The 27,889-nt window shown below is 44.8% G+C and overlaps 1 protein-coding gene across 2 annotated transcripts in view; it reads right to left on the bottom strand.

The window, feature by feature from the left end:
* SLC1A1 (solute carrier family 1 member 1) overlaps positions 1 to 27,889 on the bottom strand; it is a 110,550-nt gene that overhangs the window by 42,926 nt on the left and 39,735 nt on the right. For both annotated transcript variants that reach the window (XM_077249140.1, XM_077249139.1), the window contains one exon: positions 22,906 to 23,046. In XM_077249140.1, the coding sequence (XP_077105255.1) occupies positions 22,906 to 23,046 (141 nt within the window). The remainder of the gene's footprint in view (positions 1 to 22,905; positions 23,047 to 27,889) is intronic.

Here is a 27,889-nt window from a genome sequence, read left to right as displayed (position 1 = left end):
TGGGAGCCGCAGACTTGTTGTGCACATGCTGCGGAGAAGGCCGCACCGAAACGCAGCTTTTTTTTTCCGCAGCATGTCACTTCTTTTGTGCCGAACTGCAGCGTTTCTGCACCCTTAGGCTACTTTCACACTAGCGTTAACTGCAAACCGTCGCAAATCGTCTTTTTTCAGAAAAAAACGCATCCTGCAAAAGTTTGCAGGATGCGTTTTTTCCCCATAGACTTGTATTGCGACGGATTGGCATACGTCGTGTCCGTCGTACGACGTATGCGTCGAAATTTGGCGACACGTCGTCGGCAAAAAACGTTGATTGTAACGTTTTTTGTCTCCGCCTAAAAAAAGTGTCGCGACGCATCCTGCGGCATGCGTCGTTGGCTACAATGGAAGCCTATGAGCAACGGATGCGTCGGGACACGTCGTACGACGCAATGCAGCGCTGCAATACGTTTTTTTTACACTGAGCATGCTCAGAAGCAGGATTTTGTTGCCAATTGGCCAGACACCCCCAAATCTATATAAATCTGGCCTGGGCCTTCAACCCCACATATGCCAGCAAGACCCAGAGAGGAGAAGACTGCCAGCAAGACCCCAGCCAGCCACAAGACCCCAGCCTGCCACAGGAGCCAGCCACAAGACCCCAGCCACAAGACTCCAGCAAGCCTGCCACAAGACCCCAGCCACAAGACTCCAGCAAGCCAGCCACAAGACTCCAGCAAGCCTGCCACAAGACTCCAGCCACCATAGAGCCAGTGTGAGTATTGCAATTTTTGTGTGCATCTGTGTGCCTGTGCATTTGTGTGTGTATGAGGTACTGACTACAGCAAGAGCTTAAAACCTGAAGAGAACAAGAGGCCTGCCATCGTCCTGCAACAGCCAGTGCCATGCTAGAGTCCAGATCCACCATGATGCCAGCCACTGTGAAGACCTGCAGCTCCAGCCAAAGGATTGTCAGCCTTTTTTACGTGTGTGCGTATGTGTCTTCTGATTGGGTCCACCTTTCTGCCTTTGTTGTACATATGTGTATTTTCATAAAGCTTATGTGCTTGTGTGTGTGTGTGTATTTTTGTACGGCTGTGTGCTTTTGTAAGTATGTCTTCATGTGCCTGCACCTTATTATGCCTTCGCCAATCTTATGCCTGTTCATGTGGGAGGGTATGTGTCCACGTTCAGGATTGCATCAGGATTTGGTCAGGATTTTTCATCAGTATTTGTGTGGGTGATAAATGCAGAAGTGGTGCATATGTTTCTATTATACTTTTCCTCTAATTGTTACACTCCTGGTTTTGGATTACAAATACTGATGGAAAATCCTGACCAAATCCTGATGCAATCCTGAACGTGGACACATACCAGGCATGTTTGTGCGCATCATGTTGATTGCATGTGCATTTGTCCATGCCTAATTGGTTAATTGCCTTTTTCTGATGGATTTACTAAGTATAGTGGTCTGTGCAGCATGTGGTTTAAATGTGTGTATTTTTTTTTTATCTTATTTTATTTATTTATTTATTTATTATTATTTTTTTTAAATCTGATGTATTTTTGCAAAGTCTAGTCTGCAGCTTGTGGTTTGAATGTGTGAGTGTGTTTTTTTTTTTTCTATTTAAAAGTGTTGATTTTCTGTTGAAACCATTCGCACTTGATGTACCGTACTTGTATTTAAAATAAAGAGCATTTCAGCTCTTAATTGTGATGTGAAAGAAAAAAAAAAAAAGAATAATAAAAAAAAAATGTCCGTAGTATCATTTTAGAAAGGTAAATTTAAAACTGGTGTATGTACCAATGGTTACACATGCAATAAAGAGTTGGTTGACATCTCATTTTTTAATAAAGGTTATACTTTAACCCCTTAGTGACAGAGCCAATTTGGTACTTAATGACCGAGCCAATTTTTACAATTCTGACCAGTGTCACTTTAAGAGGTTATAACTCTGGAACGCTTTATCGGATCCCGCTGATTCTGAGATTGTTTTTTCGTGACATGTTGTACTTCAAGATAGTGGTAACATTTCTTCGATATTACTTGCAATTATTTATGAAAAAAATGGAAATATGGCGAAAATTTTTAAAATTTTGCAATTTTCAAACTTTGTATTTTTATGCCCTTAAATCAGAGAGATATGTCACAAAAAAATAGTTAATAAATAACATTTCTCACATGTCTACTTTACATCAGCACAATTTTGGAAACAATTTTTTTTTTGTTAGGGAGTTATAAGGGTTAAAAGTTGACCACCAATTTCTCATTTTTACAACACCATGTTTTTTTTAGGGACCACATCACCTTTGAAGTGATTTTGAGGGGTCTATATGATAGAAAATAACCAAGTGTGACACCATTCTAAAAACTGCACCCCTCAAGCTGCTCAAAACCACATTCAAGAAGTTTATTAACCCTTTACGTACTTCACAGGAACTAAAACAATGTGGAAGAAAAAAATGAACATTTAACTTTTTTTTGCAAACATTTTACTTCAGAACCATTTTTTTTTATTTTCACAAGTGTAAAAACAGAAATTTAACCACAAATTTTGTTGTGCAATTTTTCCTGAGTACGCAGATACCCCATATGTGGAGGTAAACCACTGTTTGGGCGCACCGCAGAGCTTGGAAGTGAAGGAGCACCGTTTGACTGTTTCAATGCAGAATTGGCTGGAATTGAGATCGGACGCCATGTCGCGTTTGGAGAGCCCCTAATGTGCCTAAACAGTGGAAACCCCCCACAAGTGACACCATTTTGGAAACTAGACCCCCCAAGGAACTTATCTAGATGTGTGGTGAGCACTTTGAACCCCCAAGTGCTTCACAGAAGTTTATAACGTAGAGCCGTGAAAATAAAAAATCGCATTTGTTTTCACAAAAATGATTTTTTCGCCCACAAATTCTTATTTTCACAAGGGTAACAGGAGAAATTAGACCACAAAAGTTGTTGTGCAATTTCTCCTGAGTACGTCGATACCCCATATGTGGAGGTAAACCACTGTTTGGGCGCACCGCAGAGCTTGGAAGTGAAGGAGCACCGTTTGACTTTTTCAATGCAGAATTGGCTGGAATTGAGATCGGATGCCATGTCGCGTTTGGAGAGTCCCTGATGTGCCTAAACAGTGGAAACCCCCCACAAGTGATACCATTTTAGAAACTAGACCCCTTAAGGAACTTATCTAGATGTGTGGTGAGCACTTTGAACCCCCAAGTGCTTCACAGAATTTTATAACGTAGAGCCGTGAAAATAAAAAATCTAATTTTTTCTACAAAAATGATCTTTTTGCCCCCAAATTTTTATTTTCACAAGGGTAACAGGAGAAATTAGACCACAAAAGTTGTTGTGCAATTTCTCCTGAGTACGTCGATACCCCATATATGGGGGTAAACCACTGTTTGGGCGCACCGCAGAGCTTGGAAGAGAAGGAGTGTTGTTTTACTTTTTCAATGTAGAATTGGCTGGAATTGAGATCGGACGCCATGTCACGTTTGGAGAGCCGCTGATGTGCCTAAACAGTAGAGACCCCCCACATATGACACCATTTTGGAAACTAGACCCCTTAAGGAACTTATCTAGATGTGTGGTGAGCACTTTAAACCCCCAGGTGCTTCACAGAAGTTTATAACGTAGAGCCGTGAAAATAAAAAAATCGCATTTTTTCTACAAAAATGATCTTTTTGCCTCCAAATTTTTATTTTACCAAGGGTAACAGGAGAAAATGGACCCCAGAAGTTGTTGTACAATTTGTCTTGAGTACGACGACACCCCATATGTGGGGGTAAACCAGTGTTTGGGCGCATGGCTGAGCTCGGAAGCAAAGGAGCGCCATTTGACTTTTCAATGCAAAATTGACTGGAATTGAGATCGGACGCCATGTCGCGTTTGGAGAGCCCCTGATGTGCCTAAACAGTAGAAACCCCCCAAAAGTGACCCCATTTTGGAAACTAGACCCCCAATGGAACTTATCTAGATGTGTAGTGAGAACTTTGAATGCCCAAGTGCATCACAGAAGTTTATAATGCAGAGTCGTGAAAATAAAAAATATATATTTTTTAACAATAAAGATTTTTTAGCTCCCAAGTTTTTATTTTCACAAGGGTAACAAGAGAAATTGGACCCCAAAAGTTGTTGTCCAATTTGTCCTGAGTATGCTGGTACCCCATATGTGGGGGTAAACCACTGTTTGGGCGCACAGCAGAGCTCGGAAGGGAAGGAGCGCCATTTTGGAATGCAGACTTTGATAGAATTGTCTGCGGGCGTTATGTTGCGTTTGCAGACCCGTAATGTACCTAAACAGTAGAAACCCCCAACAAGTGACCTCATTTTGGAAAATAGACCCCCCAAGGAACTTATCTAGATATGTGGTGAGAACTTTGAATGCCCAAGTGCTTCACAGAAGTTTATAATGCAGAGTAGTGAAAATAAAAAATATTTTTTTTCCCACAAAAAAGATTTTTTTAGCCTCCAAATTTTTATTTTCACAAAGGTAACAAGAGAAATTGGATGCCAATATTTGTTCTCCAATTTGTCCTGAGTATTCTGGTACCCCATATGTGGGGGTAAACCACTGTTTTAGCACACGGCAGAGCTCGGAAGAGAAGGAGCGCCATTTTGGAATTCAGACTTTGATAGCATTGTCTGTGGGTGTTATGTTGCGTTTGCAGAGCCCCTGATGTACCTAAACAGTAGAAACCCCCACAAGTGACCAAATTTTGGAAACTAGACCCCCTAAGGAACTTATCTAGATATGTGGTGAGAACTTTGAAAGCTCAAGTGCTTCACAGAAGTTTATAATGCAGAGTAGTGAAAATAAAAAAATATTTTTTTTTCCAACAAAAAAGATTTTTAGCCCCCAAGTTTTTATTTTCACAAGGGTAACAGGAGAAATTGGACCCCAAAAGTTGTTGTCCAATTTATCCCAAGTACGCTGATGCCCCATATGTGGGGGTAAACCACTGTTTGGGCGCACGGCAGAGCTCAGAAGGGAGGGAGTACCATTTGACTTTTTTAGCGCAAAATTGGCTGTCGTGTTTGGAGACCCCCTGATGTACCTAAACAGTGGAAACCCCCAAATTATAACTCCAACCCTAACTCCAACACACCCCTAACCCTAATCTCAACCCGATCCATAATCCTAATCACAACCCTAACGATAATCACAACCCCAACCCCAAAACAGCCCTAATCTCAACCCTAACCATAACCCTAATCAAAACCCTAAATCCAACACACCCCTAACCCTAATCCCAACCCTAACCCTAATCCCAACCCTAATCCCAAACGTAACACTAATCCCAACCCTAATCCAAACCCTAACCCTAATCCCAACTCTAACCCTAACTTTAGCCCCAACCCTAACTTTAGCCCCAACCCTAACCATAACTTTAGCCCCCGTCGTCACAAAAAAAGTTCAATGTAACCTTTTTTTTGTACGTCGCGTCCGCCATTTCCACGCATGCGTGGCCATAACTCTGCCCCCTCCTCCCCAGGACATAGACTGGGCAGCGGATGCGTTGAAAAACTGCATCCGCTGCCCACGTTGTGCACAATTTTCACAACGTGCGTCGGTACGTCGGGCTGACGCATTGCGACCGCCCCGTACCGACGCAAGTGTGAAAGAAGCCTAAGGCTACTTTCACACTAGCGTCGTACTCGGCCCATCGCAGTGTGTCGGGCCGACGTACCGACGCTAGCGTTGTAAGCGCCGCACAACGGGTGCAGCGGATGCTGTTTTTTCAACGCATCCGCTGCCCCATTGTGAGGTGCGGGGAGGCGGGGGCGGAGTTCCGGCCACGCATGCGCGGTCGGAAATGGCGGACACGTCGCACAAAAAAGTTACATGTAGTTTTTTTTGTGTCGACGGTCCGCCAAAGCACGACGCATCCGTCGCACGACGGATGCGACATGTGGCAATCCGTCGCAATGCGTCGCTAATGCAAGCCAATGGAGAAAAAACGCATCTTGCAAGCACTTTTGCAGGATGCGTTTTTTCTCCAACGACGCATTGCGACGGAAGCCAAAAAACGCTAGTGTGAAAGTAGCCTAACCCTAACCCTAGCCCTAACCCTAAATTTAGCCCCAACCCTAACCCTAACTCTAACCCTAACTCTATCTCTAACCCTAACCCTAACTCTAACCCTAACCCTAACTCTAACCCTAACCCTAACTCTAACTCTAACCCTAACCCTAACTCTAACCCTAACCCTAACCCTAACCCTAATTTTAGCCCCAACTCGTCTTCTCCTGCCGGCCGGCAGATGGCAGCAGATGGCGGGCGCACTGCGCATGCGCCCGCCATGATGAAAAAGCCGGCTGGCAGGAGAAGACAGAAGAGGACCCAGGGACACCGGGTGAGTATGTTAGGGTCCCCGAATCCCCCTATTTCTCTGTCCTCTGATGTGCGATCACATCAGAGGACAGAGAAATAACTGATCCCTTTTTTTTTTTTTTGCGGTCGCCGGTAAACTGTTAATTACCGGCGATCGCAAAGCAGGGGTCGGTGCAAACCGACCCCGATCATGTTCTTTGGGGTCTCGGCTACCCCCGGCAGCCGAGACCCCAAAGATCTTCCGGGTGCCGGGCGGCGGGTGTACTGCGCGTGCGCCCGCCATTTTTCCCGGAAAAAAGATGGCGGCGCCCATCGGGAGCCACGAGGAGCACCGGGGGAGGTAGGTAAGTATCGGGGGACTATTGGGGGCCATCGGGGACCACATTTCTCTGTCCTCCGATGTGCGATCACATCGGAGGACAGAGAAATTAAACGGCAAATCGCGTTTTTTTTTTTTTGTTGCGACCGCTGGCGGCCGCAACTCGGGGGTCGGTAAAAACCCCCCGAATCATGTTCTCTGGTGTCTCGGCTACCCTCGGCAACCGAGACCCCAGAGAAAATCCGACTCTGGGGGGCGCTATTCACTTTTTCCACAGCGCCGTTAATTAACGGCGCTGTGGTTTAAGTACCCTTAGCGGCCGCCGTTAAAAGGCGTATCGGCGGTCGTTAAGGGGTTAAAGGTTTTTTGGGGGAGGTGATTTTTGAAAATAAAATGTGGTAAATACATTTTTACATGGTGGGTTCACATTTTTAAATATTTTTTTGGGGACATGGAAATGAATGGTATAACGTGCACCTGTTTTTGGGTTTTGGTGTTCACCTTTAATGAACATTTCTCACATCAATTCAGCAGGGTATTTATCTTAAACATTACCTAGTTCAGGGGGTGGTCTAACTATAAATCCATTATACATATTACAGATACACCAGGGACCAGGACCACATCCGCCGCCTCTAGTCCCAACCAGGACCAGCCCACCAGGACCACAGCCACCAATCTTTTAAAGTAAGTTTTGAAGACCCCAAATCTGCTACTTCAATGTGTAGAGCAGATTGCAAGTGTCGTTTAACTTACAGATACACCAGGACCACAGCCGCCGGCTTGATACAGCAACAATGTCCTCTTCTGACAGCCCTCCTCCAGAGCAACAGCGTGTATCGGTAAGTTAACACAAAAAATGTTTTTTTTTTTAGTTTTTTTAAATTTACATTTTTGTGGATCACTACATGCATAAATTATGTTTCAACAGGAAGCTGAATCAGATGAGGAGCTGTCAGAAGGGGGCGAGACGGGTGGAGAGATGCAAGTGGAGGAGGAACCAAGTGTAAGTAGTGGTAAAACAGTTGCTTCACACATCACACTGCACCATACACTAAACAGATTTTCATACATAACTAAACACCGAAAACATGCCTACATTACAGAGAATTTGTTTCCTTTATTTCAGTCTCCTGCTGCTGCTGCTGACCAGTCAGCAAATCGTGAAGGTTCTGCCAGCCGCTCCCAGAGTCGGCGGAATCGTCGCCGCGGTCGGCCATCAGTGAGTTTTTTTTTGGGAGGGGGATTCTATTGGTACTTTAGTGTTTCAGTGTACTAATTTGTTTGTTTTTCTTCTTCTTTTTTTTTGCACAGGCTTCACAGCGTGCTCCCGCAGAGGAATTCGATGATGACATAGATATCAACAGTCTCATCGAGGAGGTTCGCGAGCGGGAGCCGCTGTGGAACATGGCTGACCGCAGGCATGCCGATACCAGTGTCACCCGCCGGCTCTGTGACGAAGTGTGTCATAACATCTTTCCAAGGTTGGGGGACCTTCATCCACAGCAGCAGAGCAAACTATGTAAGTACCGTATATACTCGAGTATAAGCCGACCCGAGTATAAGCCGACCCCCTAATTTTGCCACAAAAAACTGGGAAAACTTATTGACTCGAGTATAAGCCTAGGGTGGAAAATGCAGCAGGTACCGGTGAATTTCAAAAATAAAAATAGATGCTCCATACTGTTCATTATGGCCCCATAGCTGTGCCATATAGTGCTCTGCACCGTTCATTATGGCCCCATAGCTTTGCCATATAGTGCTCTGCACCATTATTGTCCCATAGCTGTGCCATATAGTGCTCTGCACCATTATTGCCCCATAGCTGTGCCATATAGTGCTCTGCACCATTATTGCCCCATAGCTGTGCCATATAGTGCTCTGCACCATTATTGCCCCATAGCTGTGCCATATAGTGCTCTGCACCGTCCATTATTGCCCATAGCTGTGCCATATAGTGCTCTGCACCATTATTGCCCCATAGCTGTGCCATATAGTGCTCTGCACCATTATTGCCCCATAGCTGTGCCATATACTGCTCTGCACCATTATTGCCCCATAGCTGTGCCATATAGTGCTCTGCACCATTATTGCCCCATAGCTGTGCCATATAGTGCTCTGCACTGTCCATTATTGCCCCATAGCTGTGCCATATAGTGCTCTGCACCGTCCATTATTGCCCCATAGCTGTGCCATACAGTGCTCTGCACCATTATTGCCCCATAGCTGTGCCATATAGTGCTCTGCACCATTATTGCCCCATAGCTGTGCCATATACTGCTCTGCACCGTTCATTATTGCCCCATAGCTGTGCCATATAGTGCTCTGCACCGTCCATTATTGCCCCATAGCTGTGCCATACAGTGCTCTGCACCATTATTGCCCCATAGATGTGCCATACAGTGCTCTGCACCGTCCATTATTGCCCCATAGCTGTGCTGCTGCTGCAATAAAAATAATAAAACACATACTCACCTCTCTTGCTTGCAGCTCCTCAGCGTCCCGTCCCGGCGTCTCTCTGCACTGACTGATCAGGCAGAGGGCGGCGCGCACACTATATGCGTCATCGCGCCCTCTGACCTGCACAGTCAGTGTGGAGAGACGCCGGGAAGATGAAGTGGCGCCCGGCGTGTGGAAAGAGGACAGGTGAATATGTAATACTTACCTGCTCCCGGCGTCCCGCTCCTTCCCCCGGACAGCTGGTCTTCGGTGCCGCAGCCTCTTCCTCTGTCAGCGGTCACCGGCACCGCTGATTAGAGAAATGAATTATGCGGCTCCGCCCCTATGGGAGGTGGAGCAGCCTATTCATTTCTCTAATGAGTGGTCCCACGTGACCGCTGAACAGGGGAAGAGCTGCTGCACCCGGAGACCGTGGGATGGGCAGGGGGAGCGTCAGGATCGCCGGGACTAGGTAAGTATGCCTCAGCGCCCTCTCCCCCTCACCCGCCGACCGTGACTCGAGTATAAGCCGAGGGGGCACTTTCAGCCCAAAAATTTTGGCTGAAAATCTCGGCTTATACTCGAGTATATACGGTATTCACTTTTCAGTGATGTTTTGAGCTGACTGTAAAGTATTGCATTTACCAATTTATTTTTTTCTTTTTATTCTTGTCTTCACAGGTGCAAAGGTTAGGAAGCGGTGGCGGTCACTGAGGGATCGCTTTAAGAGGGAATTTAACGCGGAGATGCAGGCCCCGAGTGGCTCAGCAGGAAGGAAGAGGAGCAGATATAAACACGGTCAGGCCCTCTCCTTCCTGAGGTGAACAATGCTGAGCAGAGTGTAAGTATTCTACAGCCCACTAATAACCATGTTAACCTGTCTACTTAGTTTGGTTTCAGTCAGGGCTTTTTCATATCAATATATTAATTTTTTTTGTTTTTTCTTTCACAGCACCTTCTCCAGCCACCGGGCGCCTGCATCTTCCTCTGCGTCCTCTGGAGCAAACCCTACTGAGTCCGCCACTGAGGGCCACGTCGGTAGGCCCCACACCACTGACCCCTCCTCTGACCCCTCTGTCCCCTCCACTTCATCCGCCCCAAGCAGTGGAGCATTATTGCAGCCTTCATTGCTCGCATCTGATGCTGAACAGACAGCGTTCCCTTTACCCCACCCCTCTGATCCTGCCACCTCGAGACCACCATTAGGTTCGTGGCGGCAGCGACAGAGGGGTCAGGAAAGGAGCTATGCTCCTGAGTTCTTACACCTGAATGCATCCTTCCAAGGCTCTTTCAAAATTTTGGGAGAGCAAGTGACTGCTGGTTTCAACATGGTGCAATCACGCATCAGTGAAACAAGCCATGAAACCAGCAGTCGCTTGGATAGGCTGCATTCAGCTGTAAGTCAATCTCCGGCCAATCTTTTTTTCCAATCCATGCTCAGGAGCATGGAGAAGCTTTCTTTTGAGCAACAGATGCGGGTAATGAATACCTGCCATAATGTTCTACTGAAGGCCCTTAACGAACCCCAATCTACCCACACACCTCCCCACACATCCACTACAATTCCACCCCAGGCCCCATTTCCACACCATGCCCCACTCCAGGCCCCATTTCCACACCATACCCCCATTACCAAACCCAGCCCCAATACCCACACCAGCCCCAATCCCCACACCAGCCCCAATCCCCACACCAGCCCCATTACCCAACCCAGTCCCAATACCCAACCCAGTCCCAATACCCAACCCAGTCCCAATACCCAACCCAGTCACAATATCCAACCCAGTCACAATACCCAACCCAGTCCCAACACCCAACCCAGTCCCCATACCCATCCCGGCCCCCAAAACAAATTTCTTCCCCAATGTTTTCTTCCTTGCCCAGCTTTTCTTCCCCAGTAAGTATTCCCCCTACCCCAACACCACCCCCCTCTGGTCAGCCTCCTGGTTTTACCCCCCCTTCAACTGCACCCCAAACAAGTAGGGTTTCCCCACCTATCGACGTGGTCCAACCTTCCAGCCCCTCCTCCCCTCGTATCTCCACCCCACACTTTGAAGATTTGTAATGTTATGTAAATGTTATTTAAAAAAATTTGCAAAGTTTTAGAAAAAAAAAATTGAAAATAAAAAATCTCTACTTTTTTTGCAAAGAAATTTAAAAAAAAAAAAAAAAAAAGTTAAAATAAAATTCTGTCTGATTTAAATTCTAGTCTTTGTGTGTGTGTGGATTTATTAAGGTAATATGGCAACTAATAAAAAAGGTAAAATAAAAATAAACACCAGACGTGTGAAAGGTATAACATATTGGCTTTACTAGCAAGAAAACCACGCTTTTGGGCTTTTTTTTTTTTTTTGGGAGAAACACATTTTTTACATAAACAAAACACATGGAAAACAGGTTACACAATCATGTCTTGCCATGGGATCCGCCCAACAGGTGACACAAAATAATCCGCAAACTGGTCCCTCATCCTTGTAACAGAACCTGTAGAGCGAACCGAGCTGCTGCGGTAGTCCCACAAGGTTGTCTCCAACTCTTCGTCATCCAAGGAAACGGGCTCCTTTGAAAGGACAAAGTTGTGGAGCACCACAAAGGCTTTAACAACCTCGTCTATAGTTGTGGTATTCAGTTTGATTGCCGTCAGCAGAACTCGCCACTTCGCCGTCAATATACCAAAGGAACACTCCACTACTCTTCGTGCTCTAGTAAGCCGGTAATTAAATACCCGCTTGGTACGGGTTAAGTTCCGGCTACTATACGGTTTCAGTAGGTGCGGCGACAGTTGAAAGGCTTCATCACCTACACAAACATATTCCATGGCTGGTTCACTTGTTCCTGGCAGTGGTCTGGCTGGCGGAAAATCGTAGGTCTCTCCATAAAGGCAACGACCCATTGGAGAGTTTTTAAAAACTTGCGAATCGTTGGACCGTCCATACGCTCCTATGTCCACGGCAAGGAACTTGCAGTTGGCATCTGCAATAGCCATAAGGACGATGGAGAAATACTTCTTATAATTATAGTACTCCGATCCTGTTCCTGCCGGTTTCGCAATCCGTATGTGTTTCCCGTCAACTGCACCCACACAATTTGGGAAATGGCAAATTTGCTGAAACTGTTCTGCACTTCTCAACCAGATTTCCATGGATGGTTGGGGGATATACTCTGGCTGTAAAGTGGTCCAAATAGCCCGACATGTGTCCTTCACTATTCCTGAAATAGTGGAAATGCCCAGCCGGAATTGGTAATGGAGCGAAGTCATAGATTTACCCGTAGCTAGGAAACTTTTCAAAGTTTCAATAAATGGCACTGTGAAAATTTTTTTTAGGACGGGACACACAATAAAACCTGCATGAAACCGGTGTAAAAAAGCAGTGGAATGGCCGCAAACAAAACAAAAATTACATGCTGCAGAAAATAATGCGCAGTATGTCAGCGCAGTATTGTCTGCAGCATGTAATATAACATTAAAAAAGACCAATGACAGAAAAAAAAGCAGTTGCATGTCAACAAACCCCAAAAACAAAAACTGCAGAAAATGCAACGCAATATTTCAGCGCAGTATTTTCTGCAGTCTGTTATAGGACATTGAATATGAGCAATGACATTAAAAAAAAAGCAGTGGAATGGCCGCAAACAAAACAAAAATTACATGCTGCAGAAAATAGTGCACAGTATGTCAGCGCAGTATTGTCTGCAGCATGTAATATAACATTAAAAATGACCAATGACAGAAAAAAAAGCAGTTGCATGTCAACAAACCCCAAAAACAAAAAAACAAACTGCAGAAAATGCAACGCAATATTTCAGCGCAGTATTTTCTGCAGTCTGTTATAGGACATTGAATATGAGCAATGACATTAAAATATGCGTTGCATACGTTTTTCACCGTTTTTCACTTTTTTGACGCATAAGTTATTTCAGCAAAAAAGACGATTTGCGACGGTTTGCAGTTAACGCTAGTGTGAAAGTAGCCTTAGGCCGGGATCACACCCAGCGAGATACGGCCAAGTCTCGCAGGTTAAAACCAAGCTCTGGCACCGGCACTCCGGAGTGCAGCGTGCAGCCGCATAGCAATACATGGAGCTGCACGCTCTGCTCCGGAGTGTCAGAGCTTGGTTTTAACCTGCGACACTCGGCCATATCTCGCTGTAGTGTGACTTCGGCCTTAGACTTTCCTTGAGTCAGGCACATCCATAGCAAAACCGCAGATGTAAAAAAGATCTGCAGTTTTGCTGCGGATGTGGGTCAGAGAAACGCTGCAGTTCGGGAGGAGGGAATTGTGTGAGCGGTGACTGTGTGCGTGTATGTATGTGCGGGCGGGGTCTGCGGGCTGTTCAGGTGCGTGCGGGCTGTTCGGGTGTGTGCGGGACTGTTCGGGTGTGTGCGGGGGGTCTTTTGGGGTGTGTGTGCAGGCATCATCCGATGGGACTACAAGTACGCAGCATCCAATCTGCAGCTAATTCGGATGTAAGGCTACTTTCACATTTCCATCGGTACGGGGCCGTCGCAAACCATCGGCCCGACGTACTTACGAACGTTGTGCTAAATTTAGCACAACGTGGGCAGCGGATACAGTTTTACAACGCATCCGCTGCCCATTGTGATGAGCGGGGAGGAGGGGGCGGAGTTCCAGCTGCGCATGCGTGGTCGGAAATGGCGGACACATGGCACAAAAAAAGTTACATTGAACTTTTTTTGTGCGTCGCGTCCGCCAAAACACAACGGATCCGTCGCACAACGGATGCGACGTGTGCCCATCCGTCGTGATCCGTCACTAATACAAGTCTATGGGCAAAAAACGCATCCTGCAAGCACATTTGCAGGATCCGTTTTTTGCCCATAACGACGGATTGCGACGGAGCCCAGAAGACGGAAGTGAGAAAGTAGCCTAATCCGGACAGTGGACACGCACCCTACACTATCCATACATCTATCAATAGATATATCTATCCAGATATATCTATAGATAGATATATGAATAGATAGATGCATGCATCTATAGATCTATCTATATGTAGATCTGTCTATCCATTTCATCTATCATCTATCTGTCTATCTGTGTGTGTGTAATTGAGTGTGGGTTGGATAAATATAAAAGAGGTGGTTGGAAAATAATGACATCACATTTAGCTTTCAAAAACGCATACAAAAACGCACAAAAAAAGCGCAAAAAACGCAAAAAAAATCCATCAAAACCGTGCAAAAAATGCACCAAAAACTGCATCAAAACCGCACCAAAACTGCATCAGAACCGCACCAAAAGCGCATCAAAACTGCACCAAAAACTGCATAAAAATAGCATAAAAAACCTGAATCAAAACAACGCAAAAAAACGCACTGAAAACCGTCTCAAGAACTGCATCAAAACCGCACAAAAAAACCCGCATCAAAACCGCGCAAAAAACGTGAAAAAACGTGAAAAAAATGCATAAAAAATGCAGCTGCGTTTTCTGCAAGGAGATGCAGATTTTCTGCAGAAAATTCTGCACCCAAATCTGCATCGTGTGCACACAGCATAAAACTGACCTGCCATTATGATTCTCCAGCTCATTATGAGTTCATAGACACCAAACACGTCTAGGTTATTTTTTATCTAAGTGGTGAAAAAAAATTCCAAAGTTTGCTAAAAAGAAATAAAATAATTGCGCTATTTTCCGATACCCGTAGCATCTATATTTTCTGAGATCTCGGGTTGGGTGAGGGCTAAGGAAGGATACCTTCCATCATTGTATTCCTGGAGCCCCTGGAGAGCGGTCGCATCAGCTGATGCTGCTGTTCTCCACAGGAGATCGTCGAGGGACACTTGTATTAAATTGGATTTCTGCGGATCAGGGAGTATATTGTTTGTTTATTATTTTAATATTTTTTTACAGATGACACTGGCTTCAGGGATCAAGGTGACAAGTGATGGTGAGTATGTAATCTATGCTATATGTACTGTATGTCTATGTATATACTGTATGTATGTACTGCATATGGCATGTTGCATGTCGTCGTATGGTGCATGTCGCCGCATGTTGCATGTCATCGCATGTTGCATGCCATCACATGTTGCATGCTGCATGTCATCGCATGTCGCATGTCATCACATGTCGCATGCTGCATGTCATTGCATGTCGCATGTCATCGCATGTCGCATGCTGCATGTCGCATGTTGTCACATGGTGCATGTCGCATGGTGCATGTCATTGCATGTTGCATGTCGTCATATGTTGCATGCTACATGTCATCGCATGTTGCATGTTGTTGCATGTTGCATGTCATCGCATGTCGCATGCTGCATGTCATCGCATGTTGCATGTTGCCGCATGGTGCATGTCGCATGGTGCATGTCATATGTCGCATGTTGTCGCATGTTGTCACATGTTGCATGTCGTCGCATGTCGTATGTTGCATGTCGCATGTCACATGGTTTATGTTGTATGTCTGTATGTACTGTAATGTGTGAATGGTTTTTTTTTTTTTTACATTCAACACATTAGCCGGATGATGGGACTACTACTGTCCCATCATTGGCTAATGTGTCACTCACTGTCACTGTAGCAGGCATCGTCCGATGGGACTTGTAGTCCTATCGGATGATGCCTGCACACAGAGACACCGCCGCCACCACCACAGCACAGCCCCGCAGATTTGCCGCACAGACTCCCGCCGCCGCACCGACCACCGCACCGGCCGCCAACGCCACCGAACCGGCCGCCGGCGCCACCGCCCCGGCCGTCGCAACGGCTGCCGCTGCAACGGCTGCCGCTGCTGACGCCACCACACTGGCCACCACCGCACCGGCCACTGCCGCCGCACCGGCCGCCGCCACCACCAACGCACCGGCCACCGCCACCTCCGCACAGGCCACACATCTCAGCACATGAGTGCGGTCAGCCAGCAGATCCCAGCACAGCTCCGCCTGCCCCCAGCACAGCCCCACAGCAGGCAGCCCCCAGCCCAGTCACTCTTGAGTGACTGCTGTCTGTGGAGGCTGGGTCACGCCTGTTGCTGACGTCACTTCAATTTCCAGAGTCTGGAAATTGACGTGACGTCGGCGGAAATTAGCGGAGGCTGCAGCCTGGGGGTCACGTGACCCGGACTCAGCCGCCGCCATAGCGCCGCTCACAGGCGAAAACAGCAACGGAAGGTATTTACACAATTCATTAGGGGCCCTGGGGGTATACATTGGGGGGTTAATTGAAAGTAGTGGACAACCCCTTTAATTGTGTGTTCCTACTGCAGGAATTTAGCACAGGAAATTACAACTACTCAGAAATTAGCACTGAACACAGGGTCCTGGACTAAAATCTAACCTTGGCCATCCACAAAGAGTATTGGAAGCAAATGTTAAAATCTAACATGCCAGGGCCTTTTGGCTCTAGAATGTGTCCAGCAGCAAAATATTCCCTTCTTCCCATTCAAATATACCGTTAGTTCCAGAAATACTTGGACAGTGACCGGATCTTCATGATTTGGTCTCTGTATGCCACTATTTTTTATTTAAAAAGAAACAACTGAGATGTAATTGAAGTGTAGACTTTGAGGCTTAATGAAAAAAGGTGAAAAAAAAAAATCCTATGAAATGTTTAGGAATTGCAACCATTTTTCTACAACGCCTCCTCATCTCAGGGGATCAAAAGTAATTGGACAAATTAACTTTACCATAAATAAAATGTTCTTTTTTATTTATTTGTAGAGAATTCTTTGCAGTCAATGACTGCTTGAAGTCTGGCAGCCATGGACGTCACCACACGTAGGGTTTCCTCCAATCTGATGCTTTGCCTTTACTGCAGCTGCCTGCAGTTGTTGTTTGTTTGTGGGTCTTTGTGCCTTTAGTTTTGTCTTGAGAATGTGAAATGCTGTTCGATGGGGTTGAGATCTGGTGATTGACTTGGCCACTGCAGAATATTATACTTCTTTGCCTTGAACACCTGGGTTGCTTTCCCAGTATTTTTTGGGTCATTGTCCAACTGTACTGTGAAGCACCGTCCAATCAACCTTGCTGCATTTGGTTGAATCTGAGTGGAAAGTATAACTCTGTACGATTCAGAATTCATCCGGATGCCTCTGTCTTCAGTCACGTCATCAATAATCACTAGTGACCCAGTGGCAGTGGAAGCCATGCTTGCCCATCATTTATTTTTATGCCTGGGTATTTAATACCAACATTTCTTCGTACTGACCCGAAGAATAAAGCTACCTTATTAATTTTACCACATGTGTAACAGCATAAAAAAGACAAAAAAAAAGCAATTTCTGAATTGCTGTTTTTTGTTCATTCTGCTTCCCAAAAAATTGGAATAGAAAGCGATAAAAAAAAATTATGTGACCGAAATCAGTACCAATTAAACCGTTAACTTGTCCCGCAAGAAAAAAAAGACCTTACATGACTCTGTCAGCAGAAATATGGAAAAATTATATTTCTCAAAATATGGCGATGCAAAAACTAGTAGTGTGTGACAGCAGCCAAACATAAAACAACTATATAAATCTGGTATCACTGTAATCGCACCGACCCAAAGAAAAAAGTCGCCTAATCATTTATACCGCACCATGAACGGCGTAAAAAATAGATAAAATCAACTGTTCACCTGCTGTTGATTTTTTCATTCTGCCTCCCAAAGACTGCATCAAGGCTCACAGTTATCCTGCGCTCTGCGCTTACAGCGGGCTTTCTCTGCAAATCTTTGAAACACATGATTCAGATGGAACCCCTGGTAGAAAATTTCCTATTATGAAGCAGATGGAGGCTGTGTGGACACCGTCACTATAGCTGTAGATACATTACCAAAGGGGTATAATTTCAAGAATGGGGTCACTTGCGAGGGAATTCTGCTCTTATAGCACTTAGGGGCTCTGTTTATGGTGTCCGCAAACTATTCTTTTAAAATCTGGGCTCCAGGAGGCAAATAGCACTCTGTCCCTCTCGAGTCTCTGCGTATGACTAAGCAGTATTGTACAGCCACATATTTGGTATTTCTACATTCAACAGACATTGTGGGACAAATTTTGGTGCCATTTTTACCCATTTCCCAGTGTGAAAATATAAAATCTGGAGCTAAAATTTTTTTCTTGCAGTAAAAATATACCGTATATACTCGAGTACAAGCCGAGAATTTCAGCCCATTTTTTCAGGCTGAATTTGCCTCTCTCGGCTTATACTCGAGTCATTCCCAGGGGTCAGCAGGGAAGGGGGAGCGGCAGCTGTCTCATAATACTCACCTGCTCCTGGCGCGGTCCCTGCAGGTCCCTGGTTCTCCGGGTGCTGACAGCTTCTTCCTGTATTGAGCGGTCACATGGTAGCGCCCATTACAGTAATGAATATAGACCCGACTCCACTCTCATAGGGGTGGAGCCACATATTCATTACTGTAATGAGCGGTACCATGTGACCGCTCAATACAGGAAGCTAATAGCTCAGAAATATACCGCACTCACAAGTGGAATATCATGCAAAGTATGAACAATTTATTGTGTACATAAACAACGTGGCATCACTGTACAAATGCAATTATAAAGCGTTATGAACAAATGACGTTTCGGACCCTCCGGGTCCTTAATCATATATCGCTGTGGAAAGAAAAAAGAAAACATACCATCTATATACAAATATACAATTTACAGAAAATAATAACATACTCATGGTATCAGGTATACAACAGGTAAATAAACCCAAAAACAATAGCCCCGAAGTCCAAAATCCAAAGTAGGGAAATAACACCAGTTTCAAGCTGTGCCTGTATACATCACCCAAAACCACATATGAGTGAGGAGAGAGCAATACAAAATTACCTTTGGTAAAGTGATGAGTGGTAAACGAACACACCCAAAAGGAAGGAATAAATGTACTCAGTCCGTTTGCTGTAGGGAATAATTTGGGGATTAGAGAAGGCTATACACAATGGTCAAGAGGAAAAAGGAGAAGTGATCCGTTACCTAGAGACGTGGTACGCAGCGTTTGTATGGGGAATATGTCACCTAGGATCACTTCTCCTTTTTCCTCCTGACCAATGTGTATAGCCTTCTCTAATCCCCTTCGGAGCTATTGTTTTGGGGTTTATTTACCTGTTGTATACCTGATACCATGAGTATGTTATTATTTTCTGTAAATTGTATATTTGTATATAGATGGTATGTTTTCTTTTTTCTTTCCACAGCGATATATGATTAAGGACCCAGAGGGCCTGAAACGTCATTTGTTCATAACGCTTTATAATTGCATTTGTACAGTGATGCCACGTTGTTTATGTACACAATAAATTGTTCATACTTTGCATGATATTCCACTTGTGAGTGCGGTATATTTCTGAGCTATTAGTATTTGGGACCTTTGTCCACTATACCAGCACCACCAATCTACTTTAAAAAGTGTGCAGACCAATTATCTATATTGACAATACAGGAAGCTGTCAGCGCCCGGAGAACCAGGGACCTGCAGGGACCGTGCCAGGACCACGTGAGTATAACGGGGGAATATTCATCTGTCCCAACGTCGGCGCTGATCCGTCTTCCCCGTCCTCTGCAGTGACGCTCAGGTCAGAAGGCGCGATGACGCGATTAGTGTGCGCGCCGCCCTCTGCCTGAACAGTCAGTGCAGAGGACGCGGAAGACACAGCGGCGCTTGGCGCTGGAACGGGGGACAGGTGACTATAGCAAGTGCCGGGGCCCTGAGCGACGAGAGGTGAGTATGTGATTTTTTTTTTAATTGCAGCAACAGCATATGGGGCATAATAGTCTATGGAGCATCTTATGGGGCCATAATCAGCATTTGTGCAGCATTGTATGGGGCAAATATTTCTATGGAGCATCTTATGGGGCCATGTGCAGCATTATATGGGGGCAAATATCTCTATGGAGCATCTTATGGGGCCATGTGCAGCATTATATGGGGCAAATATTTCTATGGAGCATCTTATGGGGCCATGTGCATCATTATATGGGGCAAATATCTCTATGGAGCATCTTATGGGGCCATAATCAGCATTTGTGCAGCATTATACGGGGAAAAATGTGTCTATGGAGCATCTTATAGGGCCATAATCAGCATTTGTGCAGCATTATATGGGGCATATTTTAATATGGAGCATCTTAAGGGGCCCATCATAAACTGTATGGAACATTATATGGGGCGTATTTTGTATGGAGCATCTTAAGGGGCCCATCATAAACTGTATGGAACATTATATGGGGTGTATTTTGTATGGAGCATCTTATGGGGCCCATCATGAACTGTATGGAGCATTATATGGGGCTCCTGATTCAATATGGATATTAAAAAACACTTAACCTACTGATGTCTCAATTAATTTTACTTTTATTGGTATCTATTTTTATTTTTGACATTTACTGGTAGCTGCTGCATTTTCCACCCTAGGCTTATACTCGAGTCATTAAGTTTTCCTAGTTTTTTGTTGCAAAATTAGGGGTCTCGGCTTATACTTGGGTCGGCTTATACTCGAGGGCGCTCCTGCCCTTCTGTGCCTGAAAAGTATTTCTTGTTTACATGTAGGGTATTGGCATACTCAGGAGAAATTTTTACAACAAACAGGTTCATTTTTTTCCTATTACCCCTAGAAATATTAAAAACTTGGGGCTAAAACAACATTTTACTGGTAAAATTGTAATCATACTTTTTTCACCGCCCAATAGTATAACATTCTGTGAGGCACAGGTGGTGTCAATATGATCACTGCACCACTAGATTAATTTATTGGGGAGTCTGTTGTTCTGGAACTTCAGGGGCTCTGCCAATGTCACATGGCACCCTCAAACCATTCCAGCAAAATCTGATCTCCAATATTCATTTCTTTTTTTCTGAGCTTTGCACTGTGCCTCAAAAGCAGTTTTTAAACACATATGGGGCATCGGCGTACTCAGAAGAAATAGCACAACAAATTTTGGGGTCTATTTTCTCCTGCTATCTGTGTGAAAATAAAGAAATTTGGGGCTAAAATAACAGTTTTGTAGCATTTTTTTTTTTAATTTTCACAGATCAATGTTGTAAAATTCTGTGACGCACCTGGTGGTTCAAGGTGCTCTTCACACATCTAGAAAAAGTCCTTGAGGAGTCTAGTTTCCACAATGGGGTCACTTGTGGGGTTTTTCCACTGTTTAGGCACATCAGGGGCTCTCCAAATACAACATGATACTCACACACAATTCCATCAAAGTCTGCATTCTAATACGTCACTCTTTTCTTTCTGAGCCTTGTATTGCACCGAAACACCAGTTTTCACCCACATATTGGTTATCGGCGTACTCAAGAGAAATTGCACAACAAATTGTATGGTGAAACTTCTCTTGTTACCCTTGTGAAAATAAAATTATTTTCACAGGTTAACATTAGAAACTTCTTTGGAGCACCTGGGGGTTCAAAATACATTTTTTGAGGGGTTTAGTTTTCAAAATGGCACCACTTGTGGGAGGTTTCCACTGTTTAGGCACATCAATTGCTCTTCAAGCGTGACATGGCATCCGCTAATGATTCCAGCCAATTTTGAGTTCAAAAAGTCAAATGGTGCTCCTTCCCTTATGAGCCCTGCGCCCAAACAGTACTTTTCCACCACATATGGGGTATCAGGGTACTCAGGAGAAATTGCACAACAATTTTTGGGGTCCATTGTCTCCCGATACCCATTCAGGCTAAAAGAACATGTTTGTGGAAAAATTAGATTTTTTGTTTTCATGGCTCAAAGTTATACATTTCTGTGAAGCACCTGAGGGTTCAAGGTGCTCCTTCCCTTCCGAGCCCTGCCGGGCGCCCGAACAGCACTTTTCTCCTACATATGGGGAATTGCAGTGCTCAGGAGAAAATACACAACCAATTTTGAAGTCCATTTTCTCCTGCTGTCCTTGTGAAAATAAAAAAATTTGGGTCTAAAGTAACATTTTTGTGAAAAAAAAGTTGTGTTCATATTTTCTTTCCACATTCCATTAATTTTTGTGAAGCACCTGAAGGGTTACTAAACGTCTTGAATGAGGTTTTGAGCGCTTTGAGGGGTGCAGTTTTTAGAATGGTGTCACTTTTGGGTATTTTCTGTCATATAGACGTCTCAAAGTCACTTCAAATGTGATGCGGTCCCTAAAAAAATGGTTTTGTAAATTTTGTTAGAAAAATGAGAAATCGATGGACAACTTTAAACACTTATAACTTCCTAACTAAAAAAATGGTGTTTTAAAAATTGTGCTGATCTAAGGTAGACATGTGGGAAATGTTGTTTATTAACTATTTTGGGTGATATAACTCTCTGATTTAAGGGCATGAAAATTAAAAGTTTGAAAATTGCAAAATTTTCTACATTTTCCACAAATTTCTTTCTTTTTTTTTTTTTTTAAACAAATAAACGCCAAGTCATATCAAACAAATTTTACCACTATCATGAAGTACAATATGTCACGAAAGAAAAATCTCAGAATCAGTGGGATCCGTTGAAGCGTTCTAGAGTTATGACCTCATAAAGTGACAATGGTCAGAATTGTAAAATTTGGCCTGGTCATGAAGGTGAAAACAGGCTTGTGTGGTAAAGGGGTTAAAGAGCTTTTGAGTTAATTGTCCAATTGCTTTTGGTCCCTTTAAAAAGAGACTGCTACATATTGAAGAGGTGAAATTCCTAAACTGTTAGTCCAATTAGGCTGTGAATATCCTCAAATTAAAGCTGAGAGACTGCACTTTAAGCCCATATTGATTATATAATTATAGCTTGAATATGTTTTGGTAAACAGTGAAAATGCTAAAACTTGTGTCACTGTCCGAATATTTCTGTACCTAACTGTATATGCACATTCAGCTAGTAAGACAGGCGAGAGAGGCTGACCGAATTATGTTAAACAAAAACATTATATACAACGTACCTGTGATCATGCTGGATACAATCAATGGCAAAATGATGAGCTTTAGCATTCGCATCAAGATCTCTCCAGGGAATGCAAAGTAAATTTTGTCCAAGTTGGAAAGTTTTCCATATTCACGAACTAATACCCCAAGTCCAATACCTTAAAAAGGAAAAATTTAAGATCTTACTTAACATGTAAAAAATACTGAGCATAAATAATATATACTAAGAATAACTCACAATGCATTGAACAAGTTCAAGAAATGAATGCGTATTGTTAGACTGACACCCACCTACTTGGCTGAGACTTCACAAATCCCTGTGTCCAATAAGCGTCCTTATTCAGTACATGTATACGCATGGACTGAATTAAGACGTTGGATCTTCAGTGGTGAGTGCCACCAATGACGTACCCAAGCCACCACTGTTGTGCGTGTGTGTGGTGTCTGACTCTCTCTCTATATATAGCTATATACTGAATGGTGGTGGCCAGTGTATAAGAAGTGACTAAGAGCTGAACTACAGAGTCCTATGATGACATATTGTACAGGAGGCATTAAATACATTCATATATACCGTAACTCCATATAGATCCATCCCTCATTGCTGTCCACTGTGAACTGCATATAAAGAGGCTGTGGAGTTTTAAAAAATTATGCCTAAATGCGCTTCAAGCTATATAACCCAATGATATGCTCTTATTACTACAGGTGCCCTCATCTTCAGGTATCGACCAGGTTCAGCAGCTCCACTCCACGTCATTAGTACTACATTGACAAAGAAGGCTAACTTAGAAAGTACCGTATTTTTCGGACTAAAAGACGCACCGGACCATAAGACGCACCCCAAATTTTCAGAATAAAAATAAGGAAAAAAAAAAAAATGTTTCAAATGGGGGTACGTCTTACAGTCCGAATTCAGCTTACCAGTGAAGGGATCGGCACAGGTGGAGAAGTGGTCACAGGGGTCTTTCGGTGGTCCAGGCTGGTGCGTTGGCCTCCAGGGAATCCCATCCCAAGCTGGTGCTCTGTGCTTGGGCAGAGGTGGAGGCTCTGTGCTCCGGGGCAGGGGCTGTGCTCCTGGGCAGTGGCTGGGCCCCGGGGCAGTGGCTGGACTCCGGGGCAGGGGCTGTGCTCCTGGGCAGTGGCTGGGCCCCGGGGCAGTGACTGGGCTCCGGGGCAGTGGCTGGGCCCCGGGGCAGTGGCTGGGCTCCGGGGCAGTGGCTGGGCCCCGGGGCAGTGGCTGGGCCCCGGGTTGTGCTGCAGGCAGGGGCTGTGCTGCGGGGCTGTGGCAGCGGCTCTCTGGGCTCAGTGGGGGCTCCAACAGCATTTCATCAAAGCCCGGAGGCCCCCGCTCATCCGGCATGTTGCGGTGGCCTCCGAGAACATGGGCGCCGGAAAAATGGCCGCCGAGCCGGCGCACGCTCAGATTCAGATCTTGTTGCCGAGATCTCGCCCCGAGATCTCGGGAGACGAGATCTCGTTGACGAGATTTGAATCTGAGCGTGCGCCGGCCCGGTGGCCATTTTCCCGGCGCGCATGTTCTCGGAGGCCACCGCAACATGCCGGATGAGCGGGGGGCCTCCGGGCTTTGACGAAATGCTGTCGGAGCCCCCACAGCCCCGCAGCACAGCCCCTGCCCGCAGCACAGCCACAGCTGCACCAGCATGGGAAGGGAGGCTGCATCGGGACCGCTGCCGCCGCATAATTTGTAAGTATATTCCGACTACAAGACGCACCCCCATTTTCCCCTTACATTTTTTGGGAAAAAAGTGCGTCTTGTAGTCCGAAAAATACGGTAAGCGGTCAGCCGATGCCCCTCACACACTATTAATGACATCTAGGCATTGAGCTCACCCATGAGCTGTGCAAAGGACCGGACGTGATGCTACTGAACCTGCGACTGGAAGAAACTTCCTGTAATGTTAGAAGCGCATTAATAATTTGCATAATTTACTATTTTAACCTTATTAATTATATTATATCAACCTGGACAACCACTTTAAGTAATTGGGCTATTGCATTGTCTTCATATAATCCTGCCTTGGCCTTATTCAGATATTTTATAATCTATGCCATGAAAAATGCCAATACGAGTCTATGGATCTGTGTAAAACACATACAGCACAGCACACATCCGTGTCCCATCCGTATGCGGTCCGTGTTTAAAGTCTCATTCGGATGTTAGTGTTTTTCAAGTACGCAAAACAATTAATCGGTGTCATCAGTGTTTCTCACTTGTGGATGAATACATAAATAACAAAGCTTCTCCTATCCTTTGCAATGTTAAATACGAACAGTACACGGATGGCACACTGATGTAATCCATGCACTGTACAGTGGGTAAGGAAAGTCTTCAGACCCCTTTACATTTTTCATTCTTTGTTTCATTGCAGCCATTTGGTAAATTCAAAAAAGTTCATTTTTTTTCTCATTAATGTACACTCTGCACCCCATCTTGACTGAAAAAAACAGTTAAGTTAAAACTTATTAAAACAAAAACCTAAAATATCACATGGTCATAAGTATTCAGACCCTTTGCTCAGACACTCATATTTAAGTCACATGTTGTATATTTCCTTGTGATCCTCCTTGAGATGGTTCTACTCCTTCATTGGAGTCCAGCTGTGTTTAGTGTTTAATTAAACTGATAGGACTTGATTTGGAAAGGCACACACCTGTCTATATAAAGGTACCGTCACACTCAGCAACTTTGCAACGAGAACGACAACAATCCGAGATGTTGCAGCGTCCTGGATAGCGATCTCGTTGTGTTTGACACGCAGCAGCGATCTGGATCCCGCTGTGCCATCGCTGGTCGGAGCTAGAAGTCCAGAACTTTATTTCGTCGCTAGGTCGGCGTGTATCGTCATGTTTGACATCAAAAGCAACGACGCCAGCAATGCCAGACATGGAGCTATCAACCAGCGAGAACGATAAGTGAGTCGCCGTTACGTCACTGGATCGCTCCTGCATCGTTCTGGAGTTGCTGTGTTTGACGTCTCTACAGCGACCTAAACAGCGATGCTCCAGCGGTCTAGTTTAGGTCGGCTCGTTGTCTAGATCGCTGCAGCGTCGCTGAGTGTGACGGTATCTTAAGACCTCACAGCTCACAGTGCATGTCAGACCAAATGAGAATCATGAGGTCAAAGGAACTGGCCAAGGAGCTCAGAGACAGAAATGTGGAAGGCACAAATTTGGCCAAGGTTACAAAATAATTTCTGCAGTACTCAAGATTCCTAAGAGCACAGTGGTCTTCCTAGACATGGCCATCCAGCCAAACTGAGCAATCGTGGGTGAAGATCCTTGGTGAGAGAGGTAAAGAAGAACCCCAAGATCACTGTGGCTGAGCTCCACAGATGCAGTAGGGAGACGGGAGAAAGTTCCTCAAAGTCAACTATCACTGCAGTCCTCCAACAGTTGGGCCTTTATGGCAGAGTGGCCCAATGGAAGCCTTTCCTCAGTGCAAGACATATGAAAGCCAGCATTGAGTTTGCTAAAAAACACATGAAGGACTCCCAGACTATGAGATATAAGATTCTCTGGTCTGATGAGACGAAGATAGACCTTTTTGGTGAATTCTAAGTGTGGAGAAAACCAGGCACTGCTCATCAACTGCCCAATACAATCCCAACAGTGAAACATGGTGGTGGCAGCATCATGCTATGGAGGTGTTTTTCAGCTGCAGGGACTGGACGACTGGTTGCCATTGAAGGAAACATGATTGCGGCCAAGTACAGAGATATCCTGGATGAAAACCTCTTCCAGAGTGCTCTCGACCTCAGACTTGGCTGAAGGTTCACCTTCCAACAAGACAGTGACCCTAAGCACACAGCTAAAATAACAAAGGAGTGACTTCAGAACAACTCTGTGACCATTCTTGACTGGACCAGCCAGAGCCCTGACCTGAACCCAATTGAGCATTTCCGGAGAAACCTGAAAATGGCTGTCCACCAACATTCACCATCCAACTTGACGGAACTGGAGAGGATCTGCAGGGAAGAATGGCAGAGGATCCACAAATTCAGGTGTGGAAAACTTGTTGCATCATTCCCAAGAAGACTCATGGCTGTACTAGCTCAAAAGGGTACTTCTACTCAATACTGAGCAAAGGGTCTGAATACTTATGACCATGTGATATTTCAGTTTTTCTTGGCACCGTCCAGGCTGAAAACTATTTATCCCCCCTCACACATGGATTGCAACGTGGGACAGAATGACGGACAGGTGAGGGATATTGTTGTTATTTTATTTTGGGTTTATTACAGGAGATGAGGGCTTTGGTGGAATTAGGCGTTAGGTGAGTATAACTATGTTTGCTATTTTTAAATAAAAATGGAAAACTGTGTTTTGTTTTATTTCTAATAAAATACTTTATTCTGGCTGTGTCTTTATTTACCAAGTAACTATAGGATTAGTCATGGATAGGTGACTTATAGACGCCTCTCCATTAGTAACCTGTGGGCTTGATGTCACCTGACAATAGAAAGATGACATCAACTTCACAAATATTAACCTCTCTTGCCACCGCTACAGGGCAAGTGGGAAAAGCCGGGCAAAGTGCCAGAATTGCGCCTTTTCTGGACAGCTACGGGCTGCTATTTTTAGGCCTATATCAATAGTCCCTTACCAGCCTGAGAATACCAGCCCCCAGCTGTCAGCTATAGCAAGGCTGGTTGTCAAAAATGGGGGGACCCCAAGCCATTTTTTAAATTATTTATTTAAATAATTAAAAAAACAGCATGGAGACCCCTCAATTCTTGATAACCAGCCTTGCTGAAGCTGACAGCTGAGGGTTGCAGCCCCCAGCTGTGAGTTTTGCCTGGCTCGTTGTAGAAAATAAAGGGGAACCCACACCGTTTTTTAAAATTAATTATTTACAGCGCACAAGCCGGCTGATGAATGCTCTCATCAGCTGCTCCTGCTCTCACTGTTATTAGCGGCAGCAGGTGTAGGCTGATGGAAGTAATAGTCCCATCAGCACCGCCTGCTGTCATTGTTATT

This window comes from Ranitomeya variabilis, chromosome 1 (assembly GCF_051348905.1).
Source record: "Ranitomeya variabilis isolate aRanVar5 chromosome 1, aRanVar5.hap1, whole genome shotgun sequence".
In the NCBI taxonomy this organism is placed as follows: domain Eukaryota; kingdom Metazoa; phylum Chordata; class Amphibia; order Anura; family Dendrobatidae; genus Ranitomeya; species Ranitomeya variabilis.
Note: the sequence above shows the minus strand (reverse complement) of the source record. Positions and strands in the feature narration are given on the sequence as shown.